We start from the raw sequence: 17,088 nt of genomic DNA, 5'->3' as shown, positions 1-17,088 counted from the left end.
TTTTGCTACAGAACCTATAGGATATAGATCATCCAGCCCTACACACAATTCCATTCTGGGACAGACATGAATAGATTCAAGATCAGAGATGAGCCGAGTGATAAGCACAAATGCAGAGAAATTCCCACTAATAAACCCTCCCTAAAGTATGTAACTACTCTTTGATGGACTGTAGGAAGAAGGAGAATAAACTGAGGAAGGAGTGAGATGTATGAAGAGTAAGCGAGCAAAGAATAAAGTACTGTTAGCTATGTAAGACAGTAATTGATAATTGAAGGGGTATGTAAACAAGGTAGTACTAAAATTTAAGACCAAAAGTAACCATAATCGGTACTGAAGCATTTTTAAAGTATTCGCATTGTCTGGGAGGAGACTTACGATGTCTAATAACTCTAGACAGTTTAGATTGTTTAAAAAGCCTAAGGAGGGGCGCCTGGGTGGCTTAGTTGGTTAAGCGTCCGACTTTAGCTCGGGTCATGATCTCACGGTTCGTGGGTTCGAGCCCTGCATCGGGCTCTGTGCTGACTGCCAGCTCGGAGCCTGGAGCCTATTTCAGAGTCTGTGTCTCCCTCTCTCTCTGACCCTCCCCTGCTCACGCTGTCTCTCTCTCTCCTAGAAATAAATAAAAATATTTAAAAAAATAAAAAAAAAATAAAAAGCCTAAGGAAAAAAACACTACAGGGACAATGACAGTTACTCATGATAAAAGGAACAATTCACAAAGAAGACATAGTAATTCTTCATGTGTTCCTAGTAACAAAGCTCTACTTCTGACTTTGTAAACTTTTTGACTATTATAAAAAAAAAAACACTGCTATAAACATAGGGGTGCATATGTCCCTTTGAATTAGTGTTTTTGTATTTTTGGGGTAAATACCCAGTAGTGTCATTGCTGCATCATAGGGTAGTTCTATTTTTTATTTTTGGAGGAACCTCCATACTATTTTCCACAATGGCTGCACCAATGTGCATTCCCACCAATAGTGCAAAAGGGTTCCTTTATCTCTACATCCTCGCCAACACTTGTTGTTTCTTGTGTTTTTGATTTTAGCCATTCTGATAAGTGTGACGTGATATCTCGTTGTAGTTTTGATTTCCATTTCCCTAATCAGTGATATTGAGCTTCATTTCATGTGTCTGTTGGCCATCTGGATGTCTTTGGAAAAATGTCCGTTCGTGTCTTCTGCCCATTCTTTTAAAAAAATTTTTAATGTTGTATTATTCATTTTTGAGAGAGAGAGGGAGAGAGAGCATGAATGGCGGAGGGGTCGAGAGAGAGGGAAACACAGAATCCGAAGCAGTTCCAAGCTCCAAGCTGTCAGTACAGAGCCTGACTCGGGGCTCGAACTCCTGAACCTCGAGACCATGACCTGAGCCAAAGTAGGACGCTTAACCAACTGAGCCACCCAGGTGCCCCTCTTCTGCCCATTTGTAATTGGATTATTTGATTTTTGGGTATTGAGTTCTATCAGTTCTTTATATATTTTGGAGACTAACCCTTTATTAGATGTGTCATTTGCAAATATCTCTTCCCATTCAGTAGGTTACCTTTTAGTTTTGTTGATTATTTCCTCCACTGTGCAGAAACATTTTATTTTGATGTAGTCTCAATAGTTTATTTTTGCTTTTATTTCCCTTGCCTCAGGAGACATATCTAGAATAATGTTGCTATGGCTGATGTCAGAGAGATTACTGCCTGTGCTCTCTTCAATGATTTTTATGGTTTCAGGTCTTACAGTTAGGTCTTTAATCCATATTGAGTTTATTTTTGTACAGGGTAGTCCAATTTCATTCTTTTGCATGTTGCTGTCCAGTTTTCCCAACACTATTTGTTGAAGAGACAGTCTTTTTCCCACTGTATATTCAGTTCTCATTCACTGAAGATTATTTGTCCATATAACTGTGGGTTTATTTCTGGGTTTTTTGCTCTATTCCACTGATCTATGTATCTATTTTTATGCCAGTACCATCCTGTTTCAATTACTACTGCTTTTATAACTTAAAATCTGAATTGTGATACCTCCACAGTTTTTTCCTTTTCAAGACTGCTTTGGCTAATCAAAGTTTCTTGTGGTTCCATACAAATTTTAGGATTGTGTGTACTAGTTCTGTAAAAAATGCTGTTGTTATTTTTGATAGGGATTGCTTTGGGTAGTATAGCTATTTTAAAAATATTAATTCTGGGGCACCTGGGTGGCTCAGTGAGTTGAGTGTCCAACTCTTGATTTCAGCTCGGGTCCTGATCTCATGGTTTTGTGGTTTCGAGACCAGCATTGGGCTCTGCACTGATGGCATGGAGCCTGCTTGGGATTCTCTCTCTCCTCTTCTCTCTCTGCCCCTCCTCTGCTTGAACTCTCTCTCTCTCAAAATAAATAAACTTAAAAAAATTAAAAATATATAAAAATTTTTAAAAATATTAATTCTTCCAACTCATGGGCATGATTCCATGCTCTTTTCATCTTTTTGTATCGTCCTGAATTTCTTTTACTAGTGCTTTATAGTTTTCAGCATACAGGGCTTTTTTACCTCCTTGGTTAAGCATACTCCTAGATATTTTATTGGTTTTGGTGCCATTATAAATGGGATATTTTCTTAATTTCACTTTCTGTTGCTTCATTATTAGTGTGCAGAAATGCAACGGATTTCTGTGTATACATCTTATATGCTGTGACTTTAACTGAACTCATTTGTCAGTCTTAGTAGTCTTTTGGGGGAGTCTTTAGGGTTTCTATAGAGAGTATCATGTCGTCTGTAAGCAGTGAGAGTTTTGACTTCTGCCTTACCAATCTAGATTCATTTTACTTCTGTATATTGTCTAATTGCTGTGGCTAGGACTTCCAGTAATATGCTGAGTAAAAGTGGTGAGAGTAGACATCCTTGTCTTGTTTCTAGAACTGTTGCCTTAAAACATATAAAACTTGACAGGAGCTACAAGGAAAACTGACAAACACACAGTCATGGTACAGATGTTTCAATATACTTCTGTTAGAAATGACAGATCAAACTGTCAGAAAGTTACTAAGAATAGAAAAGATCTGAAAAATACAGCTAATTACTTTGCATTAATGGGCCAGAACCATCCATTCAACAAATAAAATGCAAATAGCTGAGTTACAGAAATTTACCAAATACTAGCCGTGTTGTAACAAATAACGAAGACTTGATTTTGTATAAGCAGGTTTTCTGACCACAGTGAGATTTGAAACACTTACCTTAGGAAAGAAGGCAGAAAATCTAGTGCATCCAACTCAGGAAATGCAGAAAGAGTACAAAAGAGTAAACGAAAAGTACAGGGAAGAAAATACATATGGAAGCTGAAAATAATAAGCAGTTCTTTCTGCCCATGGGTCCTGTCCCCATGCTTTAATAAGACCATCTTTTAGCACTGGGGGGGAGGGAGAGAGAAAGCCAAAAATAATAAACAAGAAAATAAAGACATACTTAAAAGGTTCAATAAAACCAAAAGCTTACTCTTTGCAAAGACAAACTATTTTTTAAAAATATTTTTTAATGTTTATTTATTTCTTCTGTGTGTGTGTGTGTGTGTGTGTGAGAGAGAGAGAGAGAGAGAGAGCGAATGGGGGGAGGGGCAGAGAGAGAGGAAGACACAGAATCCGAAGCAGGCTCCAGGCTCTGAGCTGTCAGCACACAGAGCCTGAGGTGGGACTCGAACTCAGGAACCACGAGATCGTGACCTGAGCTGAAGTCAGACACTTAATCAATAGAGCTACCCAGGCACTCCTGAAAAGGCAAGTTTCTGGGAAGACTTATGAAGAGAAAAAAAGAGATCCAAGTAAACAATGTAAACAAACAGAGGCTTTAAAAATAAAAAGAAAATTGTGGATAACTTAGTAAATTTGAAGTTATACAAAATAGATGTATACAAAATAGATGATTTCCTAGGAAAAAATTAAACCTTTCAAAAATGAAGAAACAGAAAGCTGATAGAACTTGGTGACAGACAAGAGATGGGGAATTAAAGACATGCTGAGGAGGATTTCTAAGTCTCCACCTTGTTGGGTTTTCAAATGTGAGTCTGATTTGCTCAGAAGAAGACAACAAGAAGAGAAGCATAAGAGCAGGTTAGAGGTCACTGTAGTTGGATTTTTGTTTTTATTTTTTGCTGTGTGTGTGTACATGTATGAAGGGGTTGGCTACGGTGGTAGGGATGGTGTGTGGAAGTCATCGATTTAATGGACATGTTGAAATGGAGGTCCCTTTAAGTTATATAAACAGAGATATATTACGTATGTAGTTGGATCTATGGGTCAGAGGCTTAGGAGAGATATGAGTTTAAGATACATATTTTGGAGTTACTTGTACTTCAATGATAAAGCCACAGGTATGGCTAAAATACTCTAGCAAGACAGAGCACTGGTTCTCAAAGTGAGGTTATCTGGACCAGCAACCTCAACATCACCTGGGAATTTAAAGAAATGCAAATTCTCAGGCCCCAACCTGGACTTACTGAATCAGAAACGCTGAGAATGGAGTCCTTCAGTCTGTGTCCTGGCAAGCCCTCCAGTGACTGTGATGCAGGCTGCCGTCTGTGGGCCGCCACTATAGAGTGAGACCTCAAGACAGCTTGGGCCCTTCCCTTGAAAATTCCAACATTTAACAGAGGAGGACGAACCGTCAAGGATGACTAGGAGCAACAGCAAGAGAAGAGTGAGAAAATGAAGAGAGAGTTTCAAAAGGAGTGTTTCAAGAGGCAGAGTGGTAACTTCCTCTGTGATGTCACTTAAAATAGTTCTAGCAGAGACTGGACCGGGCTGAGAAGTGAGGAGTTGAGAAAACAGAGACAGTAGGTATAGACAGCTCGCAGCAGTTTGGTCACAAAGGGGAGGCAGAGAGGGCGTGAATGGAAGAGGTTAACAAGGGAGGATTTTTTTAGCAGAACAGCAGCAAGCACGATGGACTGCTGAGGGAAGAGTCCGGTGGAGAGGGAGAGGGAGTGTACAAGAGAGCTGGGCACTGGAGGCCATGGCAAGGGCAGATCGAGGGGGCGGGGCAGCAGGGGCAGCTTATACTTACAGTCTTTGGAGCTGCTAGACAGGGCAATAATAAAAAGCAGACCAACTTTGTGTTGGTTTTATTATTGCTTTTTAAATCTTTACAGACACTGCACACCTTACTGCTGACACCAGTGGCAGCCCACTCGCTCCTACTGCTTTGTCCTTGGTGTCAGTGGATGATAATATAAGGTCTCAGAAAAAGGAAGAGGGAATGGGATCCAGAGCACAGGCGGAAGTCCCGGCCTTGGATAAGAGGAACAGATTACCTTTCTAACCAGAAGGAAGGGGGTGCACATTTTGGGCACAGATGCGGCAAGTCTGAAGTTTGATAGCAGGAAATGGAAGGAGCTGTCATCAAACGGCTTCTATTTTCTGCATGAGAGCATCTGCAAGACCCTTCCTCCTGTGCAACGGCTATGTTCCATTCTCTTGGCCTACCGCAGTTAAATGTCTCATTTGTACCAACTGAAGAGCCTTCTGTTTGTGACCTGGTTCCCCGTGTAGGCCTACCCAAGGTGCAAGAATGTGCTCACCACAGAGACCTGAGTATGTCTCAGTGGTTTCTCACAGTAAACCGATAAACTGGTTTTTGAGCATGATTTGGCTTCTATATAGGCTGACTACAGATAACAGACAGATCAGAGTCCTTTTTTATATTGACTCTATTTCTTGGTCCTATTTTTTATTGACTCATTTTCCCAGGATCCAATTGTTTTTTCACAAAGTGACTAAAGAAAATCTCTGGCCCTACGGGGGCAAGGGCCAGATTCACCTTTAAGCAGCCAGAGTGTTCCTCTCCTCTGCCATACCCTGCTCAGCAAAAGTTGGCTTTTCATTAGCTGTCACTGGCCCAATTTCTACCTCTTCTCTCTCAATTCCTTTTGAATCTGTCTGTTCATCAAGATATTGCTGTCACTGCACTGTCCCACTAGTTTTTGCAGGGAGGCATTTCCAGGAAATAAAAGAGTGAAATATATTGGTACATCACCATTACTCATTTTCTTGTTCTATTAATCACTCAGTATTTACAGACCATATACCCCATGCAAGGCTTAATATTAGAACTACAGGGAATACAAAGTCCATAAGGTATTTACAATCCAGAAGTAAAAGTAATTAGCTCCACAAAGAACAGGCTTGAGGAAATGGGACTTCGACTGCAGAGGAGGAATTAGAAATAAAGAAAAAATCCCTCCTAGTAAAAGTGATTAAAGTAGAAATAGGCTATAAAAGGAAATCCTCAAATCTGAGTAACTTGAAAAAAAATATGATGACTTAGAGACAGACAGCCCTGCCTACAGGCAAAGGTTACAGCAAGCCCTCTGGAATTAAGCACACAATGACTCAGGACTATCTGACATATAAAGAACCCACCAGTCTCTTTGTAGAAGAAGTAAGTGAACTAACAGACAAGTTTATTAGGGTTCTTACCCCCAAATCCTCAGGTACTGCGATCCTTGCGGTGCCTCACAGTACTCAATATGTCTGTTCATCCTTCTTATCTTTGGTGCCCTCGCCCCTCTCCACTACACCTTGTGCTCAGGCATAAATAAGATGCAGCTTTTCCATGACCTGAAACTGTCTGCCATTGAATCATGTCAGCTGTGCACACACACACTATCACCCAAGCTCTGTGTAAGTGATTTGATGACTTAGGTATTTTAAAAGTGCCTCGCACACGGCAGACGCTCAGTCAGGATTCATTTCCTCCTTTATTTCCTTCCGTTTTTTTTTTTTTTTTTCCTCTCTCTCCTCTGGTAAGGAAGGGAGGGAAAAAACAGGAACCAACAAAAAGACAGATCTCCCATAAGACAGCATTCTTTGGTGTAAAAATACTGAAGAGATTTAAACCCCTTCTCATTGCCTACCTTGTGTCTGCGGGATGTAGGGAGACAGGAGTTTCGACCTTTTCTTTTCATATCCCTTCTGTGTGATGTCCCCTAAAATAGGAAGAAACAGAAATAGGTTATGCATTATTCTTACTCTGCGGTTGTTCACTATAAAAATAAAATTAATTACAGAGTGTTATAGAATTACCACATAGAGAGTAGGGGAAAAAATGTATAGTTCTCTGCCAAGGATTTTGCTATGTGTGATTTCCCACAGTCTTGGAGCCGACTCCTTGTGGAAAATTGTAGGGCTTGTCTCCACACCAAGCCAGCATAGCAATATGCTGCATACCATGTCAGAGATTCCCGAGTTCCTAGGCACCCCTCGTCTCCGTGGTATTTAAGACAGACTCAAATGGAATGCTGCAAGGCTGGCACACAAATGATCTCTCCTAAGTCTCAGTCTGACCACATGAATGCAACAGGCATGGGAGGTACTCAACTATACTGCTATATGGAACCACGCAAGATCACAAGTCTAGTTCAGGGGAGGAGTCGAAGTTCAGACACTGGGGTGGGATACCTGAAAGGCCTCTCTGCATCTTAGTAGCTATGCTTGAACCAGGACTGGATTTCTCATGCCCCTCCCCTTGATTCACTGGGTTGTATTATGTATGTACACGTATGTCTTTTTCACAAGGTTAAATTAAAAAAGTATACTTGAAGCACACAAAAAAAACACACGTGCAACAAATGCAGTAAGGATAAACTGACTGATGGAGGAAAAAAATGTGTGGTTGAAATGCCAAGAAATATGCTAGGTATTAAAGAAAGGGTTAACAGATGAATGAGTAGAGAACAGGGTTAAAAGGAACAGGAAACACAGGAGAACAAAAGTTAATTCAAGGGAGAATGAGTAATTCAAAGCTGGGGGAATAAACACATGTTGTGAGGTGACATGGTACAGCATTGTTTTCTAAAAAAGAATTTTGGGGGGCGCCTGGGTGGCTCAGTCGGTTAAGCGTCTGACTCTTGATTTTGGCTCAGGTCATGATCTCGTGGTCAGTCGTGAGATCTGCGCTGGGCTCCCCGTGGAGCCTGCTTGGAAATCTCTTGCTCCCTCTCCTCTGCCCTCTCCCCCATTCGTGCACCTGTGCACTCTCTCAAAAAATAATAAAATAAATAATTTTAAAAGAATTTTTTAATTCACAAAAAAAGTTTAAAGTGAAAAAAGCATAAAAAGTAAGCTGTACATTAAGATTTACAACACTGATGGACACCAATTTGAAATCACGAGTGGTGAATGTCATTTGCCTTTCACCTTAGCACACGACTGATGTAGTCAATGGTGGGGAGGTAACAGGGCTCACTGAGGGGCGTAAACAGGGGGGTGACACTTACAGGCTACACAGTGCAGCAAGTTAGTTCACTCTTCCTGAATGAGAGTGAGACCAAGGGCAGAAGCCAGAAAGACTATCTGTTACCGTTATGCTACTACCTACAGTGATCTGGACAAGTTAGGAGTAGCTTAAAGACAGTGGTAGAAGGGATGAAAAGACGTGAAATTAAGAGAGATATTAGGGAGAAAGACTGGACAGGATTTGATGACTGGATGGATATGGGTGAGAAGGTTTCTGGCAGATGGCAGTGCTATTCCGTGACAGAGAAATACAGCAAGAAATGGAAGTCTGGAAGGCTGAAGAAAATGGGAGTTGAGCTTAGGAGAGGCCCATGAGACACACATAGGGACGTGTCCCATCAACAGCTGGATATGTGGATCTAGAACTGAGGAAAGAGAGACATAGTTATGGACTGATCAGGATATAGCTGAAAAATAAATGGATATAACCTTTCTGGAGTAATGTGACAATTTATATCAAAATTTTGATTCAGCAACTGCATTTTTAGAACTTAGACAATGACAATATTCACACAGGTGACAAAAATCAAATAAGAATATTGCCTGACCCATTCTTTGTAATGAAAAAACTGGAAGGAGTCTGCATGCTTATATTATAGACCATCTACACCAGTGGGCTTTCAACTGGGAATTATTTTGTTCCCCAGGGGAGAACTGATAACATCTAGAAATATTTTTGTCACAACTAGAGGAAGGGGTGCTATTGACATCTAAGGGATAGAGGCCAAGGACGATGCCAAGCATCCTGCAATCCACTGGACAGTCCCACAATGAAGAATTAGCTGGTCCAAAATGTCAGGAGTGTTAAGCAACAGAAATCCTGGTCTACATAATACTGGGCAGGTATTCCAAATCTACTGGCACAGGAAGATATCTAAAATACAGAAAGGGTAAAAACATAAGTTTCAGAACAGTGAGTATAATAGGATCTAATTTTGTAAAAAATAGCAATAGGTATGTTTGCATATAAATTGAAAATAGTCGCGGTGCCTGGGTGGCTTAGTCAGTTAAGCATCCGACTTTCGCTTAGGTCATGATCTCGTGGTTCGTGGGTTTGGGCCTCGCGTCGGGCTCTGTGCTGACTGCCAGCTCACAGCCTGGAGCCTATTTTGAAGTCTGTATCTCCCTCTCTCTCTGACCCTCCCCTGCTCATGCTGTCTCTCTCTCTCTCTCCTAGAAATAAAAATATTTAAAAAAAAAATAAATTGAAAATAGTCTGGAAGGCTATATATACATTAAATAAATGTTGATCCTTTGGGGAATGGGAATATGAGGGGTTTCACTTGTTTTATATACTTTGAGTTTGATTTAAAAAAACAAGATGGCGATTTGCATAATCTCAAAAATAAGGATTTTTTTCATTAAGAATGAATGGTTCTACAAATATGTATTTGTGAACACAGTAAGATGGTCACTATATATATATATAACAGGAAAAAAGGTAAGACACTAAACAGTTTATACAGTATATTCAATTTTTAGAATAATAATAGTTTTACACATACAAATGTATGCCTAAAGAAAATCGGGAGTTTTACACACCAAAATATTAACAGTGGCTAGCTACAGCTTGCAAGATTGTGATTGATTTTAGCCTCTTTTCCTTTTTGCTTATCTGTATTTTCTTACTTTTCTATAATGAGCATCCACTATTTCAAGAAACAATAAGTATTTAAAACTATAATCATAATTACTTATTAGACTATACAAATTTAATCACAATGGCCCTTCATCTCTGCTTTTCTAGTGAAATAAGAGAAACCTGCAGTGCATTTTTGGAAATAAAAACCAAATCTTCTCAATTAGCAAAGTGAGGAGTGTCGGTAAACTCCAACAATACATACAACTAACAGAGATGGAAGCCTACCAAGGAAACCCTTCTTAAAAAGAGGAAATCAAGTCTTTTATTGCAAAAGAAACAATGGAGCATTCTCCTGTCCCATTTCCCACTCACAAGCTTCCCTACCTCCACTGTACACACACATCCTACTCCCTGAAGGGTACAAAGACCACTTCCGCTGGCTCAGAACACATCTGATAAAGTGAAAGGCCTTTATAAGCTTTCTTCAGGGTTTAGAGTCAACCATTTACTGTCAGTAACTGATTGTGGGAAGGACTGGGAGACTTGGGATCTTGGACATTAATCAACAGCTAACCATCTTGAGTTTTGAAAAAAGTCAATCAATGGAGTCCAATTCAGTCATGACAATCAGCTCCATTAGATCCATAAATGAGCAAAGACACTGAGGAGACCTAGAAGATGAACTACAATGAGAATGTGAAGACTGTGGTGATGAGCCTTTAAAATGCCTTCCCTCTTTTCTATGACCACAAGACCCTGCTCAAAAGCCACCTCCTCTGTGACACCTGCCAGGACTTGTAAGTCACTTCTTCCTGGTGCCCCTTCAACTCTGCACACACTTCTTTGATAGCACTTAGCACATCACTGGCATTTTAATTATTTGTTTACACACCTGTGTTCCTACTAGACCATGCACTTGAGGGCAGGGATTATGTCGTGTTCATCTCTGTAGCCCGCCCACAGCCTGGCACAACAGATGCTTGTTGAATGAATGACTGAATGAATTAGTAAGATAGTGGCAGTGAGAGAAGAACAAATCAAAGAGACGTGTGTACTTGGGTGGAAAACTGGAAAAGGGAGAAAGAGCAGTCTTTACATTAGCAGGAGCTGAAAGGCCCAGCCAGAGAAATTTAGCAAACCAAGTTTATTGAAACTTGACAGCTAGACCTCAAAGGTGACCAGGAAAGCAGCACTCAGACTTAAGAGAGGAATGAAGCACATAAAATCACTGGGTGCTAAAAGTCGAAGAACTCCAGTGGTTATCGATGTGTCCCTTAGCCAGGGGAGGGCAAGACAGACTGAAGGAGTTTGGTTAGTGCACATAATTGAATCTGTTAGTCTACATTTGGTTGTTGCCCACCTTCAGTCTGTCATTCTCACCACCAGTAGTTAACCAGTGTTTGCTGCACCAAAACACTTTCCAAACACCCAATTTTTGAGAATCACCTGAAGCACTTGTAAAAATATAAATCCCCAGGCTCCTCCCATGAAGATTCCAATTGACTAGGTCTCGATTAAGACCCAGATACTTGCATTTCTAACCAGTGCCTTTCTGATGAGTCTTTAAAAAAAATCGAGCAGGCCTGGAAATCACTGCACTAAAGAGTGCAGTGCTAGAGCACTGCGTCTAGAGCATGCTGGGGGTTTCTGCTGACTAAACGTGAGGAGGGGACCGGAGAAGAGGGTAAGATTGTTGTCTCGGTGGCGACAGAGCCTCAAGGGAGAGCATGGAACCTCAGGAGCTAGAAGACACTCAGTCACACCATAGGTACTCTCACTCAGAACAGATTTTCTGCCACCTGGCATATAAAACGAAAAGGAGTGCCATAACTATACCTGTATAAAATATGCATTAAAATGGCACAGGTCTAAGTTAAACCTGTTGTTCAAGTTCTTCGAGAACTAAACAAATAAAGAGAGGATTAGCCTTCCCTTCCCACCCGGGTAACGTATTTCTACACCCACATCTGCACTTAGAAGAGCAGCCACTCGCAGGCGTCCTCAGACCCGGCAGGTGTGGAGGCACGCAGCCTGTAAGAAGATGCAGGGACTTTAGACTGCTCATTTGCTCTGGGATGGTCATGGCCACGATACCGAAAGGCCAATTCCAGACTGATGGAAAGACACATATGTGAGGCAGAACCTAAGGGAAATACGTTCCCAATTTCTCTCCTCACCTACCTGGGATTAATGAAAGCAGCCTGGCATAGGGAGCCCGGGAATCACCTTTAAGCAGAGTGAAGAGGGGGCAGGGAAGAGTGTGTGTGAGCCTGCTAGCCATCATGAGCCTCTAGAAGGTCAGCAGTGAGAGGAGGAGTCCTACAAATCAGTCAGCCGTTTGAATGTGTATTTGCACTGGTGCGGTGGTTCAGTGCTGTGGCTGGCACTCAAGAGTCTGTGCTAGACAGAACTACATCTGGAGCACAGCCTTACCACGTCCTGGCTTTGTGACTAGCCCTTGACAAATCACGGTTTTCTTGTGTGTAAAATGGGTAACAATAATCTCTGTCTTGCAGTTTTTATGGTGATTCAGACTACTTGGTATGGGGTCTGGGCTACAAAACAAACTTTTACTGAAAGCCTACTAAAGCCTACTACTGGCCAGGTGGGGATCGGGGCCAGCAACTATGTTGCAAAGAGAGAAGAGGAAGGCAAGCAACTGTACTAACAGTCCATAATTGCTGTGGGAGAGATGCACACCAGACAGTGTAGAACCCAGAGGAAGCACCAGGATTTCTGCCTGGGTAGGGAAAGGAAAGCTTTAACAGAGCAGGTGACATTTTGGCTAGGGTGTGGTCTTTCATTCAGAAATATCAGAAATATGACATAAACTCCTAATGATGGTTTACTAGTTTTCCTCTGCTGCTGACTGCTCTGTATGAATATGGCCCTGGTTGATGGTCCCTTCACGATTTAACCTCCCAGAGAGAAGCAGAGCAGCGCTCAGTAATTTTCAGAGATGACCTTGTACAGCACCCTGAGCAATCAGGTGCTAAACAAACACAGGGCTTGGGAACTTCTGGAGGGTCACCAAATGGTATGTATGTATAACCTTGATGGACAGAGAGCAGGATTACAGTTTCGGCCATAAACTTTTTCTGCTCCAACAGAAATAAAAAGGTATGTGTCATGGCAGCCGTGCCTTAAAGTCATACCTAAGAGGTGGCAACAGCTTGGGGGACTTTGGGATGTCACAAAAACATTTTTGAGCCCTGAATAGATGACATCCAGAGTGTCAAGCAAAGATGAATAAAATAATATCCATGTCTTCAAGAAGTTCCGGTCTAATGGGGTGCCTGCGTGGCTCAGTCAGTTGAGCGTCTGACTCTTGATTTCACCTCGGGTCACGATCGCACAGTTGATGAGACGGAGCCCCGTGTCAGGTTCTGCACTGACAGTGTGGAGCCTGCTTGGGATGCTCTCTCTCCCTCTCTTTCTGCTGCTCTCTCTCAAAAATAAATGAACTTTTAAAAAAAAGTTTCCAATCTAAACAAATAATTATAATAAAAGTGACAAGTTCTACACAAAAGATCATGTAAAAAATTCTATGGGAATAGAAAAAATAGCAGTGACGGGGTGCCTGGGTGGCTTAGTCGGCTAAGCGTCCGACTTTCGCTTAGGTCATGATCTCGCGGTTTGTGGGTTCGAGCCTCGCGTCGGGCTCTGTGCTGGCTGCCAGCTCAGAGCCTGGAGCCTGTTTCAGAGTCTGTGTCTCCCTCTCTCTGACCCTCCCCTGCTCACGCTGTCTCTCTCTCTCCTAGAAATAAATAAAAATATTAAAAAAAAAATAGCAGTGATAAAAAAAATAATACTCTCTAAGAATAAATAAATAAATAAATAAATAAATAAATAAATAAATAAATAAGAACAATACTCGTCGAGGGCCTACTATGTCAGTCTCTGTCCCAAGAGCCTCACGACATCCCTTATAAAGTGGAATTTTTATCAGTCCCATAGAATAGGTGAGGTTACCGAGCCACAGAAGGTTTAAGCTACTTGTCAGTCATACCTAGTAGGTGCTGTAATCAGGATCTGAACCCAGCAGTCCTGCCTCCAGGGCCCCTCCTCTTAAATACTACCCTTTACTCCTTTTTCAGAGAGAAGCCTCAGAAAGACTGGGAAGACTTCACAGTCTCTTAGGCTGGGTCCTGAAGGAGGACTGTCAGGACTATTCTCACACCCACAGCTAGGGAGGAGAGTATCATAGCTGGAGCAACAGAAGGAAAGAAAAGCTGTGACTGCAATCTCTGAGGAACAGACGCTGGCTCCACAGCAGCTCCTCCCGGCCCTGCCAACTCGGGGGGTTCCACGGTCTGTGCCTCGCCGTGGACTCTGCAGACGCTTGGCTTAAACAGGCTGATATGTATCTTGTGGGGCATCGCTGTACTTCTTTCTTAATTAAATGCCACTGTATAATACAACGAGCATTCTAACTTTTCATAGTATGCTGACAGCAATTCATCTGATTTGCCTAAAAATCCTCTTCAACAGGAAAGACATCTTTACTACAGAACAAGAAGCTGAGATGTGAAAAGGTAAATGTCTGGCTTAAAGACACAGAGCTAGACTAGAATCTGGGTCTCTGGCCTTGTCTTACTGTCCTTTGTCCACTGTTTATTCGTAGGTGGCCCCCAAATCAGATGCAATAAAAGTATAAAACTAATCTATTGTTCATAAAATGAACAACATGAGATAAACAATTTTTCTGACTCACTCCAAAATATAGATGACTTTCCAGAAGGCATTAAAAATCCACCCCCAACCCCCACCCCCCAAGCAGAACCCTGCATGAATTGTCTCTTTTAATTATCTTTTAAATGAGACAGCCAACTGTGGGAACCGTGTCCAACTGCAGTTAAAAAACAATCCGCAAAAAGTCATTATACGTCATTACCAAGTATTCAGCTAACAGAGAATGTGGCCTTTCTTTGTTGTTTAGGAGTAATTAGAGGGAAAGAAATGAGAAACTAAGAAGAAAAACTTCTAGAGTCATCACCTTCCAATCTGTACCTGTATCTAATAGCCTCTTCTATCCGCTACATGTACATCTTAGACCAGGAAGGTGGCACATGCTGGCTATGGCTGCAGAGGGGGACTAGGTCTGCGGTCATGGCCCTTTGTACAGATGGAATACACACAGGCACATAGAAAAGAGCCAAAAATACAGCTGAGAATGTGACTGAGGCAGGTCTTAGCAAAATTTAAAAAGGCAGAGGGTTTGGATACTATCCAGGAGACACTGGCTACAAGACAAAGAACAAATTTTATTAATTTTATCATGTTCTCATTACAATTCTATTCAATAAGTTACATATACCTGCCACCCATCTTCCAAATGTCCCCCTCTTCCAGAGGCAATATATAAAGGCTCACAACAAATACACATTTTTTTTTTCTCCCCAAAAGCACTGTTTTTATGTACAGAGTCCTAACCACTTCAGCGGCAGGAGAAGTGGGAGAGGTTCCCAGCCATACAGAGCAATGGCCTTACCCCTAAACCAGCCACTGGGCATTTTGGCCTTTGTCTTTCCCTAGTTTTCTTGCTATATCTGAATTGGAAGTGGTCAGCAGGATTCTAAAGAATTTAAAACCCCGAATTATTTTTTAAAACTCCTTGTAGTTTCAGTCTATGCATATGTAAAATTAACCTTATGTTGAGAGAAGGGTGAAAGCTATATTTTCAGTTTAGCCAAAAAGAAATCTCTGTTAAAACACTTTAATCTGTTGAAAGAAGATGAGAATTTTTATTTTAATCTAAATTTTCTTTTGAAAAAAACCAATCAGTGGTTTTAAAAGTCTGCAACTGAACTGGCAGCCTACAAAAACTATAGCCTGCTTTTAACTCAAACTTGCTAATCTTACAAAAGATTTTCAAGGAAATTAACTTCAGGACATTCAAATTTCCATTCTCAGTAGACGTCCTCTCACCTCATTTAGGACAATAACTAGACATTTTCCATGTCAAGAACTTGAGAATAAGCCCAGATTACTTTCTTCCAAAACTCAAATCACAGAATTGTTTTGGCTGCACAGTTCTGTTTTCTAGGTCAAATATACATGACTTCGTACAGATGGTATTTCACCTACGGCATCAAGCAAGTTCAAACAAATAAAAAGCAACAGAGTAAAATACTTGAAACACACTGAGAAACTGAACTCTAAGCCTGACTACATCAGCAGGCACCTGGCTCAATTAATCCATCTAATGCAAAAGGTATGTTCGTTTGTCCATTAGAAAAACTATGTCTGCAAATAAGAAATTTGCTCTACAAATGCGGTGGATGTCTAAATAGAGCGGGAGAAATCCCTGAGATGGTTCAGTAGGTAGAAACGGCATGGGTTCTAGCATAACTCTGAGTCTTCCAATTTACTGGCTCCATGACAAGTTACTGAACAAGCTGGCCTCAGTTTCATAATAGGTAAAACTGGAATAACTCCTAGCTTTAGTGCTTATGATGAGTCTTAAATGAGAATAAACGCAAAAGTCCCTGGCACATAAGCACACATTCAACCAGTTTTAGTTGACACCACTCCAGCCCCAGCCCCACCCTTAAGTCGCAACAATAGCTTTATCCTTAAAAGGGTTATCTAGAAAAGTCTAGCTTAGTAGGTTCTTTTTAACAACAACAACAAGAAGAACAACAGAGGAGAGAGTGCATTAGGTGTCCCTCTAAAAACACATCAGGGTACTAGATCTTTAGCAATAAGAGCCAACAAAATTAGTTACTTAGGGTGCTAACACTAAAAGAAGGAAAGCTGACATCGAGGAGGAGGTACAAATATCTAAAGCAGAAACGAGCAGAGATTAGTTAAAATGAATATATGTAAATTTGTGTAAATAAAATAGTGCCACTGTGCACAAAACAGGATTACAGGCATGTAACTATGGGTGTTGTAATGATTTGGGGCTAAAACTACAAATGCCTAGGAAAAAAAAATCTAGAAAAAGTCAGGGGGGAGAAAAGGTAGTTTTCTTTATAATTTCTTTACCCACCTTTTATCTTTATTCTTCCTCAGAAAACCCAGAAAACTGTTTCTTTTGAGAATAGCTAGGTATATTCAGTTACTCTGCCTTTCTACTGCTCTCCACCAGCATAATTGTTTAACACTTGGCATAAGTAATAACATCTACACCAATCACAGCAACTGAAGTAAACAGGTCATGTGCCAAGCATTCCTTATCAATGGTATAGAAAACAATAACACCTGCTCAAAATCTAAGTATGTGATCTTGCAAATGCA

General features: G+C 41.1%; 1 protein-coding gene across 1 annotated transcript in view; it reads right to left on the bottom strand.

Annotated features, from left to right (window-relative positions):
- Positions 1-11,929, bottom strand: part of DIP2B (disco interacting protein 2 homolog B) — a 122,607-nt gene extending 110,678 nt beyond the window's left edge. The window contains exons 1-2 of the mRNA XM_077753673.1: positions 11,812-11,929; positions 6,884-6,955 (exon numbers count right to left, since the gene is read on the bottom strand). Coding sequence (XP_077609799.1) covers positions 6,884-6,955; positions 11,812-11,929 — 190 coding nt within the window. The remainder of the gene's footprint in view (positions 1-6,883; positions 6,956-11,811) is intronic.
- Positions 11,930-17,088: the final 5,159 nt, after the last annotated feature.

This window comes from Crocuta crocuta, unplaced genomic scaffold, assembly GCF_008692635.1.
Source record: "Crocuta crocuta isolate KB4526 unplaced genomic scaffold, BGI_CrCroc_1.0 scaffold30, whole genome shotgun sequence".
In the NCBI taxonomy this organism is placed as follows: domain Eukaryota; kingdom Metazoa; phylum Chordata; class Mammalia; order Carnivora; family Hyaenidae; genus Crocuta; species Crocuta crocuta.
The sequence above is the reverse complement of the archived record's forward strand: the minus strand, read 5'-3'. Positions and strand labels throughout refer to the sequence as shown.